The sequence below is a fragment of the Ambystoma mexicanum genome, chromosome 7p (assembly GCF_040938575.1).
Source record: "Ambystoma mexicanum isolate Mex_15411 chromosome 7p, UKY_AmexF1_1, whole genome shotgun sequence".
In the NCBI taxonomy this organism is placed as follows: Eukaryota; Metazoa; Chordata; class Amphibia; order Caudata; family Ambystomatidae; genus Ambystoma; species Ambystoma mexicanum.
The window spans coordinates 259,610,139-259,624,204 of record NC_090939.1 but is presented as its reverse complement, the minus strand read 5'-3'; the positions used below and the strand labels follow the sequence as shown (position 1 = coordinate 259,624,204).

The 14,066-nt window shown below is 42.9% G+C and overlaps 1 protein-coding gene across 2 annotated transcripts in view; it reads left to right on the top strand.

Annotated features, from left to right (window-relative positions):
* IFNAR1 (interferon alpha and beta receptor subunit 1) overlaps nt 1–13,746 on the top strand; it is a 342,571-nt gene extending 328,825 nt beyond the window's left edge. The window contains exon 11 of one of the 2 annotated variants that reach the window (XM_069636295.1): nt 12,236–13,746. In XM_069636295.1, coding sequence (XP_069492396.1) covers nt 12,236–12,433 — 198 coding nt within the window. In that variant the 3' untranslated portion in view covers nt 12,434–13,746. The remainder of the gene's footprint in view (nt 1–12,235) is intronic. The other variant, XM_069636294.1, reaches the window with a different exon arrangement.
* The last annotated feature ends 320 nt before the right edge of the window (nt 13,747–14,066 follow it).

Here is a 14,066-nt window from a genome sequence, read left to right as displayed (position 1 = left end):
AAAGCGATTTATTTACACTATGGAGACTGCATACAGTGCAAACAAGACCACCTGAGAGAATGCTGACTGACCCAGAAAACATGTTTGCAGGGTATTATGATGTATTGTGTGGGGCAGGTGGCCTTTGCCTAAGCCACCTGCCCCCCATTTCAGTCACGCCCAGCACTTTGGCCACACCCCCTTGTTAGAGCCATCGCTTAATGTTAACATCCCACTGAAAGCACTGCCTCCAGCTTTGCCTCACTGTGACAGCGGCGTCTTGAGAAAGCCTTGGTGTCTGGCTTTGCTGTCTGTGTCTCATGTGTCCAACTGGTGCAAAGAAAGATGGATGAAAGTTAAAGATGTTATTGGGTCTTACACTGCGCACCGCTGCCATTTGCATGGTCTCTTGGTGCTGTGGGATCGCCAGGAAAAGTGCTTTAGGTTTGTCAACAGAGTGAATAAGCTGTCACTAAAAACCAAATTTAGGAATCATTAGGCCTCATTACGACTTTGGAGGCATGTTAGCGCCATGGCTGCCTCCAAAATCGTGTCCGGGTCCGGTCTGGTGGAGAGGGGACTTACCGGGACATTCCTCCCTAGGCGGACCCGGTAAGTCCCCATTCCAAAAGCCATTCCCCATTCGTATTTGATCCCCATAGGGCTTAATGCGAAGGGGGAAGGCGCTAATAACGGGCCCGCTAATTGCAGGCCCGTTATTAGCTCCAAGTTCCCTTAACGGGTCCTGTAAAGAACGTGTAGTCAGACCACACGTCCTTTACGGTTCCCGCTAAGGGACTTCGGAATTGGGCGGTAAGGGATTACCGGCACCGGTCTCCTTAACGGTGCCCAGTATCCTTTAGTGCCCACCTCGTAATGACGTTCATTATCCTTGTTTTAGGGATTCACTTTAATTCCCGGGCTCGTAGATGCATCCCCGAATGGAAAAGCTGCTGCTGAAATCTACTGCTGGGCAGATGCTTATTCAACTAAATACTGACACTTAACAAAACATTTAGGTGTGTCAATTTATAGGTGCTGGAGTGGAAAACCTAGGCACAAAAGCCAGGCATAATGTGTTTACACCTTGGTTTACCATTTTGGCAAATTTACAATCTCTTTAACGGTGGAGAAGAATCAAAAAGTGGCATTAACTTTCCTTCTTCCTCTTCAAAGTGCAGTTCCTTCTACACCTTCACGAGATTTCCATTCCAGTGTAAAGCGAATGGATCCCTTTGGACTCCGCCTCCATTGAGCATCTGCTAAAAGCAGGTGGATCCCATAGGAATCCATTGTAAATGCCATCTGCAAAGCCTAATTTGCTGGCAGCATTTACATTTTTTATAGAACGGAGCATGAAATTGAAGACTACGGGCAGTTTCCCCAGTTTTGCTCTTCACTTTCAAACAGACTCATGTTTTCACCTCGCGGCAGTCACGCGCACTCGTGGGCATTGTTTAGAATGCGAGCCGCGTGACCACAAGAGGCAGTTGCTGTAGTTTGAATTGTGAGGCCGTAAAGTACGGAGGGCTCTGGGGAGCTCCTTTTAAATAAAGAACTTTCTTTATATTCTGTGCCGCCTGTATCCTTTCAATTGGCGACAAGGATTAGGAGAGGCACTAGGAGCTCGCTGCGGAGCCGAGAATCTTTGCTGAGGCCGAGGGAGGTGACGGCGCTGCGGTCGTGACCAGCAGCAGCGCAGGCTACATAGTGAGCGGTGAGGTGAGGGGCCGCAAAGGGACTATCTCCGCAGCGCCCTGGAAGCACGGCGCTGCCAGAGGAGACTTGTCTCACTTTGGAAACGAGCGGCTGTCTCCGCGGCGCCCAGGGAGCGTGGCGCTGCAGGAGGACGCTCTCCCCACCTCCGCTCGCACTTGGAAAAGCTTAAAGAAACCTGCGCAGTGGGTCCTGTTCCTGGTTGGTGCCGCCCACCCGGCTCTCCATTGGACAATAAGGAGAGGAGCAGGGGGTGTGGGGCAGGGCACAACCAGAAGGGAAAGGAGTGGCTAACTGAGGCCAACTGGCCCAGAAGTAATACAAAGAATTTTGAGGAGGATCTGGGCACCAGTGGAGTTGTGGATAAGGGGCAAGTAAAGGAAGGTTGGACTGGCTAGTCTTGCAAAGGACTTGGATTGGCAAGACTGTGAGGAGGAGGAAGTTTAAAAAAAAATAAATAAATAAAAGAGAGAGACATAGAAGGCGTTGTACAAGTGTGGAGAACACTATACAGAACATAAGGAAGGCAATTGTGAATTGAGGCAATTTGGTGCGAGTGCACACACAAACTATATAAATATGGCTGCAGCAAGTATGGCACCACCACCACCGTTTCTACCAGAACCTGGTGCTCCACCAATAAGGTGGGATAGGTGGAAAAAGTTATTTGACACCTATCTGATTGCCATAGGTGGTGATAAGTTTGCGTCAGCGAGAAAAGAAGCAATATTACTCCACAATTTAGGAACGGAAGGCAGAAGTGTTTACAATGGGTTGCCTGATATGCCACAACAAGGCCAAGGAGATGTGGATCAGTATTCCATGGCGGAGAGGAAGTTAGAAGTCCATTTCGAAGCCAAGAAAAACATAACGTTTGAAAGGCACAAGTTCTTCCAGAGGGTACAAGATTCGCAAGAACCAGTGGAAAATTTTATTGCAGCATTAAGGTCCCTTAGTCATACGTGTGAGTTTGGGCAACTCACGGACTCTCTTATAAGAGACCAATTAGTTAGATGCACGAATAATGTAAAAATACAAGAGAGGCTACTGTCAAAAGATGCATCACTGGAGTTAGCCATAGACACGGCAAGAAGCATGGAACAGACCCATAAATATATGAATACCATGAAAGGAGACAAGTTGGAAGGAGAAGTGGCCGCGGTGAGGGGATTCCGCAAAGGCACTCCTAACAAGGAAATAAGATGTTACAAGTGTGGCAGTAACCGTCACATTTCAACAAGCATGTTCTGTCCAGCCAGGAATATATCGTGTTTGAAATGCAAGAAAAAGGGTCATTTCGCAAGAGTCTGCCGGGAAACGGGGATGGTGCAAAACATTGAAGCAGGAGGAAGAGTACCTGAACAAGAAGAGGATCATGCTATGGGAATGAGCAACCAAGCAAAACATGTGCTAGAAGTATCGGAAGTTTCTAACAAGGGAGGTGCACCAACAGATGTATTCATGATAAATGGGAGAATAGTGACTATGAAAGTGGACAGTTGTTCACCGTGGACCTTGATGTCAAACATTCTTGGGTTGCATGCAGGGTGATGTAAAGCAGTTGAAGGAACACAATATTGAACCCTATGCATATGGGAATGTAAAAATTGAAATTGTAGGAATGTTCCGGGCTTCCATTAAGTATAAAGGGAGAAGCTGTGAATCTGAGATATATGTTACTCAAGAAGGTTCGTCACTCCTGGGATGGGGTGAACAGTAGAAGTTGGGTATCAGGATCCAAGCGAATGCGGAAATGCCTATTGATGTGGCCGAGCTGAAAGATAAGTGGGAGAAGGAATACCCCAAAGTGTTTCAAGAGGAATTGGGAATGTTAAAGGGATTTGAACATCAAATTCAGCTGAAGGCAGGAGCCAGTCCTAAAGTGCACAAGGTGAGGCCAGTGCCTCATGAACTAAGTGAAAAGCTAAAGGTAGAAGTAGAGTCACTACTCCAAAGAGGAATCATTGAGAAGAGTGAAAGCTCTGAATTGCTGTCGCCGGTGGTGGTGGCAGCGAAGACTAATGGAGACATTAGACTATGTGTAGACCTGCGAGATCTGAACAGGAATATCTTAGTAGATAGACATCCCCTGCCAATAATAGGTGACAAATTGTCGGTGTTGAACAATGCCAAAGTATTTTCAGTCATCGATCTTTCTCAGGCATACCATCAGGTTCCACTGAAGGAGGATTGACAACACTTGACAGCATTTATTACGGTGTTTGGAACATTTAAGTATTGCAGGATGCCGTTTGGACTCGCCTTGGCGGCAGCTGTATTCCAAAGGGTGATGGAGACAGTGTTGAGCGGAGTAAAGAACATTATTGTGTTTCAAGATGATGTTCTGATATATGCTAATTCCACTGAAGAACATGATGGAGTGTTGAGACAAGTGTTAAATAGATTGGGTGAGGCAGGGTTAACGGTTAGAAGGAGTAAGTGTAAGATTGCGGTGCATAGGGTGGAATATCTTGGACATGAGATAGATCAACAAGGGGTGAGGCCCAAGAGGAATTTGGTGGAGGCAGTGAAAGTTGCACCTGTGCCAGAGAATAAGGAACAAGTGAAATCATTTTTAGGATTGGCCGAATAGTATCACAAGTTCGTGAAAGATTTTGCCAAAGTGTCCACCCCTCTCAGAATGTTGCTCAAAAAAGGTGCGAAATTTGAATGGTCAGCTGAATGTGATGTGGCTTTTGAGTGTGTCAAGAAAGCGGTGAGTAAAGCACCATCCATAGGTAGATTCGATCCCAAGGACAAGAGTGTTTTGGTGGTCGATGCGAGTATGCTTGGGCTGGGAGCGACATTGGTGCAGTATGACAGGGACAATACAGAGAGAGTTATTGCATTTGCGTCTAGGACACTGAGAGGTGCGGAGTGCAAATATTCCGTTATAGAAAGAGAGACCCTGGCAACGTTCTAGGCTGTGAGCCATTTCAAGTATTTCTTGTGGGGAAGAAGGTTTGTGGTCAGGTCAGACCATAAGCCCATGGTTCAGCTTTTTGAGAATGGAAGATGGGTGTTGGGTTCCCCAAGGATTAGCAGGTGGGGTTTGGGACTTCAGAATTTTAACTTTGAGGTAAGCTATTTGCCTGGAAAGAAAAATGTAGTGGCAGACTGCCTGCCGAGACTGCCAGTACACAGTAATGTTGTGGAAGAAAAGGAAGAAGAGGAAGAGTTGGTAGTGGCAGAAATTCAGAATGCTGTAAAGAAGGAAGAGTGGATACACGAAGAAGAGGTAGATGAAGATCTTAAGCTTATAAAGTGTTGGACAGTGAGGGGGTGGCCAGCCAAAAGAGACATAGATAATAAATTCAATACCTGGTGGGAGATAAGGGATGAGCTGAATTTGTGTGAAGGCAGGCTGAGGAGGGGAAGGTGCAGTGTTCCTCCACAGTCACCTAGATCTGTGTTGGTGAAGTTGGCACATCAGGGACATCCTGGAGAAGCTGCCATGAAAAGGAAGTTGAGACAGAATTATTGGTGGCCGGGGATTGATAAAAGTGCTGAAGGGTATGTCAAAGATTGCATGATTTGCCAAACTAGTGACAAATGTAAAGTGGTGAGAGAAGCCCCATTAATACCTAATGTGATACCAGACCAGCCTTGGAGCAAGTTGGCAGTGAACATCATGGGTCCTGCAGCAGGGTTGGGAGAAGGTCTGAAATTTCTATTTGTGGTGGTAGATTTTCATTCCAAATGGTTTGAATGGGAAGCAGTGAAGGAAGCCACAGCTAAGGAATTGATTAGTTTCTTGGAAAGAGTTTTTCTTAAGGAAGGGGTACCCGCTGAAATTGTGTCAGATAACGGGGTACAGTTTGTGTCTGGGGCAATGAGAACATTTCTGGAAGGATATAGCATAAGACATACGAGAACAGCGTTGTATAATCCCAAGGCGAATGGTCTTGTTGAAAGAGTCAACAGGTACATAAAAGGGGGCCTGCAAATGGCCATGAAATCGGGACAGCCATGGAAAGAGGTGTTGAGGATGCTAGCATGGAATTATGTCACTACGCCGCACTGGGTGACGGGTGTATCTCCTTTTGTGTCTATGAAAGGCAGAGAACCTGGAACAAGGCTTTGTCCAGGATGGCTAGATATGGCCAAAGTGGTTAATGTAGATCGTGATCACATAATGAAACTCATTAAATTGAGTCAGGAAAAGAATAAAGAACTGTTTGATGACAGGATGAGGGTGAAGGAACAAGAATGGAAGATTGGACAGTTGGTGTATGTTAAAAACCCTAGGCTAGTAAACAAATGTGTAGAAAGTAAGTTCTTAGGACCAAAGAAGATTTGTGCAGTAAAGAGTAATGTTGTCATATTGGAAGGAGGAGAGGTCTGGTCTAAAGGAAGGATAGCAAGAGTGGGAAGTGGGAGAGAGAGTAAGTTGAATGAACAGATGAAAGGAAGAGAGGTGAATGTAAACAATGATAAGAAATTGGGAGAGGAAAAGGAAGGAAGGGCAGTAGATGTGAATGTAAACAATGATAAGAAATTGGGAGAGGAAATGGAAGGAAGGGCAGTTGATGGGAACGAAAATAAAATTGGTGTGAGAACCGGCGAAGATGTGAGAACTGGTGAAAGAAGTTTGCATAGGTCTAGATCAAAACCTGTGTGGATGAGAGATTATCAATCTTGAAATTAATATATGAATTGTATGACATATATGATGCACAAACTTTAACTATTGTTTTCTTATGTTTTTTATGTTTTTTGTAACTGAGTTTGGTTACATTAGTTATGGTATTTTCTCCAATAATTCTTATTCACATAAATTGTTTATTCGGTTTCCTGTAAAGGGGAAAGATATGTAGAGACTCATGTTTTCGCCTCGCGGCAGTCACGCGCACTCGTGGGCATTGTTTCGAATGCGAGCCGCGTGACCACAAGAGGCAGTTGCTGTAGTTTGAATTGTGAGGCCGTAAAGTACAGAGGGCTCTAGGGAGCTCCTTTTAAATAAAGAACTTTATATTCTGTGCCGCCTGTATCCTTTTATGGATCCCATAGGAATCCATTGTAAATGCCATCTGCAAAGCCTAATTTGCTGGCAGCATTTACATGTTTTATAGAACGGAGCATGAAATTGAAGACTACGGGCAGTTTCCCCCGTTTTGCTCTTCACTTTCAAACTCTGTTTTGTAAAAGTTGAAAAATGCATGCAGGGGTTCCAACTGCAGGTAAATGCTAAGAATGGTGGTCCTATGCATGCAATTTACACTTGTCAGGAAGTGGCCACCCTTGAGGTTGCTTTCAGCAGTTTGAGATGGACCTGCGAAACCTAAGGCTCAGTTCACCCACTGTAGTTCCTCTTTAATAAACTGGCATGGGTAACCTCTTAAGAGGCATCCAAAACACTGCTAAATGTGTCATATTTCTGATCATTTTACCTCACTGGATGCTGTAAAGGCATGTATAGGTACAGTGGGCTTTCATGTGCTTCAACCGGCCCCAAGGCTGGCATCAGAACTAGTCCCCTCCAATCTAACCGGTCATAAGGTGGCACAATAGTTTCTCTGCTGTCATGCTTTTTACTTTTAAAATTGCTTCCCAAGATCAGTGAATTGCTTGCCCTCATGAGTGGGAATGCCCTAAACAAACAGTATATAATTACATTTTATAGGAAACTTGTGTGAGGAAAGCATGGTATTGAGTAGTAGACACATACACATTGGATAAAACCCTTTATTTACGAATTTGCTTGGGATGGTAGAATTCACATATTTCATTTTCCTCTCATTTAAGTTTCTTTGCATTGATCTCCGCTTGTAATATCTTTCAAAATTTCATAACATTTCAGAGACTTTCGAATGTGTGAGTTTCTCCCACAGGACCGCTATGCTACTCTGTATCCTCTTTTTTTAACAATTGCTCTCATCATTCGTGTTTTATCGGCACATGTGCAATCTTCACCTTTCAAATCAAAGTCACTTTCCCTTTAACATAAACCAGATTTTTGTTGTGCTTGATAAGTCACGGGTTGTGTTAAATGAATGTCTTTCATGTTTATCACGCTGCTCAAGGCCATTACCAACGCTTCCTCTGATCCTCCCCAACTCTGCCGTATACCTGGGAGGATCGCGGGCTGTTTCCTAGCACCTTGAAGGCTTCTTTCCTCTGCTCGCTCGGCTCTGCCTTTCGAACACTCACAGCTTCCTGATAGATTGGAAATCTTGCCTGGCTTTCTCTCGATCCTCTGCATTGCTGATCAGCCTGTTGGCCTTCCAACTCCCACAGCCTTGTTCGCTTTAGCCTCTGAAGAGCTGTTCCTTCCCGTACCCAGCCTCGCTCAAAGTGTGTCTGTGCCCGCCACCTTTTATTTTCACAGGGAGAATTAATAAGTGGCCGGTATAAATTATTAGAGTTACGTGCCTGACTCTGCCTGGCCTCATTACAGGGACACGGCAATGCAAGTCAGGGGAGGTAATCCTGTCCTCATTCCTCATCTTCCTTGGTGTAGTACTTTTGTCAAAACAAGGTGGGGCGGAATTATGTGAGTTGTAGTTTCCCAAAAAATAAACAGGGAAAGTGGTTATATGTATCACAATAAGTGTCACAGGACTATATTCGCGCTTGGTTTAGAGTTAAATCAAAATGTCCAAGTAAGTCCATAGGTAATCAAGTATCAAATTTCCATTTGTATGGAGACAAAACCATCTGTTGTGAGAATCAAAGTCTTATTTATTCAAGAACAGCCGACATGTGTTTCTACCCACTTGGTCGTTATCAAGGCTGTGAAAATTAAATTATGATCAGTTCAGCAACATAAAGAAAAAGTATATTTTGTGTAATTAAAACAAATAAACCCACAGCAAAATTAGATTTCAAAATAGAAAAAACAAGTAAAACAAAAAATAAATCAAAATATACCACACACGATGTTGTCATTGGAAAGGGGGATATCCGCATTGTTCATAAAACAAAAAGGAAAAGGAAACATAATATATGAAGTAGAATGATGTGTGAAATTACAAATCCATACAGTATTGGTATTAGGTTAATCACACTTATTTGATAAGTTAATGCTTGCAAACCATTGGTATAATTAAACTTTAAATGTATCAATCATACACCAGTATTTGTGTTGAAAGCCAGTGAGCAGCCCAGTGTCCACATACATTATCAAATTATCACATTTTGTTGTAATGAGGTCAATCCAATAAATTAAAATGATTAAAGTGCTTCGAGACCCATGTAACAGATCCTTGTCCCAATGAATCAATTGGAGAATAAACATGGGTGTAACCAAATGGAATTTGCTTACCCTGTTTGTGATTGGATTCTATTCAATCTGAAAGTAAGTGAAATCACATTGTGAAGTCTGATTAATGCGACTAGTAAGCAGTCCATATTAATTATAATAATGGAAACAAATACGTGAGGTACATACCTCTGGGACTAATCTGTCCCACTTAAATGGCATTTGGGTGTCATTGGATGAATCGTTGTGAGAATGGCAGATACTCAAAATTCTCCCGAAATGAGAGCGCCAGAATTTATAATCTCAGTACATGTGCTGATTGCAGTATATCTAATTAGGGGTTCCCTTCAGAAGGATCTACAGAAATGTGAAGGTAATGCAAGGAAATAAACTAAATAAAAATCAGGTGGAATTAATTGACTCAAAAAGTTAGTCATATTGGCTATTTGCCAATGATTCCAGCCTAATATAACGGCTACAATATAGTGGCATGCTGATGCCATAGCATTATTAAGTGTGGTTTATCAGATTAAGTGGATAAATCCAAAGTATGCAGTATGTCACGGGTTAAATCCCCGAAAGAAAATATTATTCGGAGTGCCGTCTGTGCACCCAGTATCGCTCCCAGGCCTAAGGCTAATGAGTTTAAGATCAAAATGGCACTGTGGCAATGACGTCACGCGTTGGTGTGCGCATGACGTCATAGTTAAATAAACGTCATAACGGCATGAATGTGTCCCGAATTGTAGTTCCTAGCCAATTTGGTTGATAGGGAGCAGTGTTCACTGATAATGTTGTCATTTGACCTGATTCGTTATATTTTTGCGAGAGTCCAGTTACAACATAAGGTATTTGGCAAACAGTTGGCGAAAGAATGTCTGCCCCACCATACGTCATCCATTATTAGTAGCAATGATCATTATCTCATTTGTGTCAAAAATTATATCTGGACAATAATGGCATAAAAGCATGATTACCCGTTAACGTTTGAAAAAGTTGAAAATATATTTGTAGAAAACGGAAAATAGATTATGGCTATTAATAGCATGTTGCTCTTGCAATTAGGTTTGATTATCCTCATGATCAGACTAAGGAGCCAGAAATCTGTTGTTACTGATAGTAATGCTAAAGTAAAAATTGGAATGGCCTTACCATGTACAGTTCAGAAGAATGGGGTATCATATCATGATTCATATAATGTGGAGAATGGATGGCTCGCCTTTGCTGGCTCCCCTAGCTCTGACTATAAAAACACATACATTTCATGGTCCGAATTTAGACCGTACTCAGTAGATCTGAAGAGACAAATAAGTTTGCATTCCATTTTGCGCCATTTTAACTGTAAGTTGCCTCTCCTTGGTCCCCTGTGAGCTTTCATCAGACCAACGAAACGTAAATCCTGCAGATTCGCCATTTGATGTTCTTTTTCCCAATGAATGGCCAAACGAAGTTTTGACTCTGTTTCGTAAACTCAGTAGATGTTCTCTGATACGTATCTGCAGCTGTCTGTTGGTGCTACCTATATAATATCTGCCACATACACATATAATGGCATACACTATATAGCAGGTTTTACAATTGATAAAATCCGAAATAATTTCATTTCCTAAACCATCATTGAATTTGTAACATTTGTCTAGCGCATATTTGCACTGATTGCAATGGCCACATTTGTGAAAACCCTGGCCTGTTTGTAGCCAGTTACCTCGTTGAGGGAGTGCTGGATCAAAGAAAGATGGACCTAGTTTCTGTTTAATAGTGGGTGCTTTAGTGAATGTGAGTTTGGGATAGTCTGTTAGAAAAGGTAATCCTGTCCTCATTTCTCATCTTCCTTGGTGTAGTACTTTTGTCAAAACAAGGTGGGGCGGAATTATGTGAGTTGTAGTTTCCCAAAAAATAAACGGGGATATTGGTTAGATGGGTTGTGGAAAAAGGGGGATACCATGTCTCACCATAGGGTCCTACTGCCCCACTCACTGAGGACCCCCTTCCCAGGTGAGCCTCACTCGCTTGTCTACCCCCAGGGTTGGGATCCAAAAGCAATGGCCTTTCCCAGGCCACCTGAGTATGGGATTCCTAGGGACTAGGTTTTGAAACACTGTGTGGTGTTTCACACTTGCAACTGATACAATCGCACTATATCTATCAATGATCAATCGGGTGGCATTTCTCTCCTTTGCTGCATTCGCCTGTACATGTCTTTTCTTCGGTGCACTTGCACTGGCGCTTTTACTTCTGTGTTGCTCCTTTTTCAAAGAGGAAACAGTGTGTTAATAAAGAGGAAAAGGCATACATCAAGATGAATGGCGTGGGTGCTTGCCTCCCATCGTTAAAGGGGAAAAAGAAGCAAACGTGTAGATGGAAGTGCACATATGGCAAGACCTTTAGAGGGAAATGCGCGAATGAAAGACATGTAGCACCAGTGTATAGCCACCTTCTGAATTGCATAAGGGAAGTTCACAACGGTTTCGTTGCTTTACAAATAAATGTTCTTTATTTGCGATGTGCATGTTTTAAAACAAAATATAGACCATCACAGCACTTTCCGTAAAGAATCAGTTTACTTAAAGATAGTGCACCTGTTACTATAGTCTTCCCCGTGCGACTCCAGGAGAAATCGGTGTTCAAATACGAAGCACTATTCAAAGCAATATGCAAATGTCCAAGCCTGAATCTCAAAACTTTATTAATATGTTATCCATCACATTCATAAGCAACGAAATATGTTTTCATTGCGTTGCAATTTCCAGCTGTTTTCCCCTGTAGCATTTTGTATCGATGCATTTTAGAAAAGATGGCAGCAGAGAAATAGTGTTTGCTGAGTCCATAGTTCATAAAGTGTGATTCAACGAAGGCGTGTAAAGGTATTCCTCCACTCTAGATGGGAGAGCTGCACAACTTTAGTTTAACCAATTCAACTCTTTCATTTCCATTGTAGGTGAAACCAGAGCGGCCATTTTGGTAGTCCACACAAGATCCATACGGTGCCAGCACTCTGGACTCACTCGTATCCTGAACTTGTGATAGACTGTGAAAATAGTAATGACATACAGCTCACACATATCATTCCAAAATGTAATTTGCGGAGAGAGAGAGACAATGCAGCATTCTCACTTACAATGCAGCCATAATGGACCCGCCATTTTGCTAGCCAATAGAGGAAAAGATGCCGCAATGGGTCAAGAAATGCATCAAAAAATGAGAAAATGTTGATGAAATGCTGGGATAGATGTATTTTGCCTACATTCTTTTAACAAATCGGGTGTCACTTCTAATTTTGAAAATGCCTTTATAGATTTTGCAACTATGAGTGAATGCGTTCCTCTTGTTTTCTTCCAGTGCATGCAAGACCACCATATGAACAAAGCCTACCTCGTTTATGCAGAAGAGTACACGGAAAGATGTTGCGTGACTCAACGCATTGCCACCACAGAACGTGATGAAGCCGATGGCAATCGCGAAAGAAACCCCTCGAAGCAGAGCAGCAGAGACTCTGGAAACTACTCAAACGAAGACGAAACTGGGGTGCTTCTGTGATCCCAACGACTAGAGGAGGAGGTCGCCAATGACTGCTGCCAACGCCACGTTTCGACAAATGGCACACGACATACTTTCCCTGGGAAGATGTGCACAGGATGTGATGTGCTAGCAGTGACTGCAAGCTCTCCTGCCTGTCTATATTTCTGTAGTGCATAGGCTCCTCTACGGGATAGCATGGTGCTGAAAACAGAGTGCATGAAAATGAGGCCATTACTATGGTGGCTAAACAACCTTGCCTTCAGTATGAGCTCTTCTGAAAATGTCAGCATCTTGTATGACTGCAAAAGACTCTTATAACCTGGTGGCGCAAACTGGTGACTTTTGGGTTTCTTGGGGTTGGCATTAGACTACAATGCGTGTAGTTTGTGTTGGGTCCAGAGGACAAGCATGATTATAGTTTGTGCACTAGGAAAAATACTTTTCCCACTACAGTCTACGTACTACTACAAGGCCTCGGTCAAGAGAACCAAGGAACAGGCAGGAGCTGCGGGGTTAGCACATCCTTAATAGGGAACATCCACTTTTCCACTTCAAGAATTCCAAGCAAAAGCTCAGCATGGCATTGTAGGGAATTTGAGAACAGTGCAGGCAGATGTTGCTTGGGTCTTGGCAATTACACATCTGCTCCTTCTGTAGAATGGATGTCAGAAAAGCATCAAAAGACACGCCTTTTCATGTCGCGTCATTGGAAGCTATTACCCAAAGAATGCTATATGGCTCCGGCTCGGATGAAGTGAACATGAAGGAAGACTGAGAACCAATGGGATATGGCAGATCTAAAGAGAGAAAATTGAGCACTTGGAAGACTAACATTCTTACTCAGAGCCGCAATAGAACCACACATTCAATGGAGGATACAAATATCTCAGGAGGATTAATGTCAACAATTGATATACTTACATAGAGAAAGGGCTATTCATGTTTTAATGAAAAGTCTCGTCTAGATTTGATTTTTAAAGGATTGGTAAGACGTCTGATGGAGTCACGTTCTGTTTTAATTTTTTTTTTATTTTGTATTGGAAAAATGCAAAACCTGCATGATTTGATCATTTTAATTTATTCAGCTGTGGGAAAGTTAGGATATTGTAGCTTTTGCATATATCATCAGGAAATTGCGTGTGTTAGGAAAGGAAATACCACAAGTCCTTTTTGAATTCATTCCTAATGTATTAAGTACAACAATTGTAGACCTCATTCTTTGACCATGTAGGAAATTATGACAAGCTTTTTGCGAATGTATCGCTCTGTGTATGTAGAAGAGTGGTGCTTTTTTATTTTCTCATATTAAAAATCATCTCGATTTACAAACATTTTGGGCATAGTGACAATTTTTTAGAGCGGTTTCTAAAGACATCACCAGAAAAGGTGTCCCCAGTATTTGGGGCAATGCCCCTAGTGCTGCTCCTAGCAGTAGGAAGGCTGGGAAGGGTCCCTGGCACAGTTACAAAAAAATAGACTCAAAAGGGTGAACAGAGCAATTTTCCTGACATTTGAAAACTAAGCATTGTGACCGGGGAATGTAAGATGAATGTGACGGGCCACCCAGCATCCCCGAATCCACAATCCCTGACTGGTACCGCCTGCTTATTCCAAACCAGCCTTTCAGCACTCATCTCTTGGCTTGAATGCA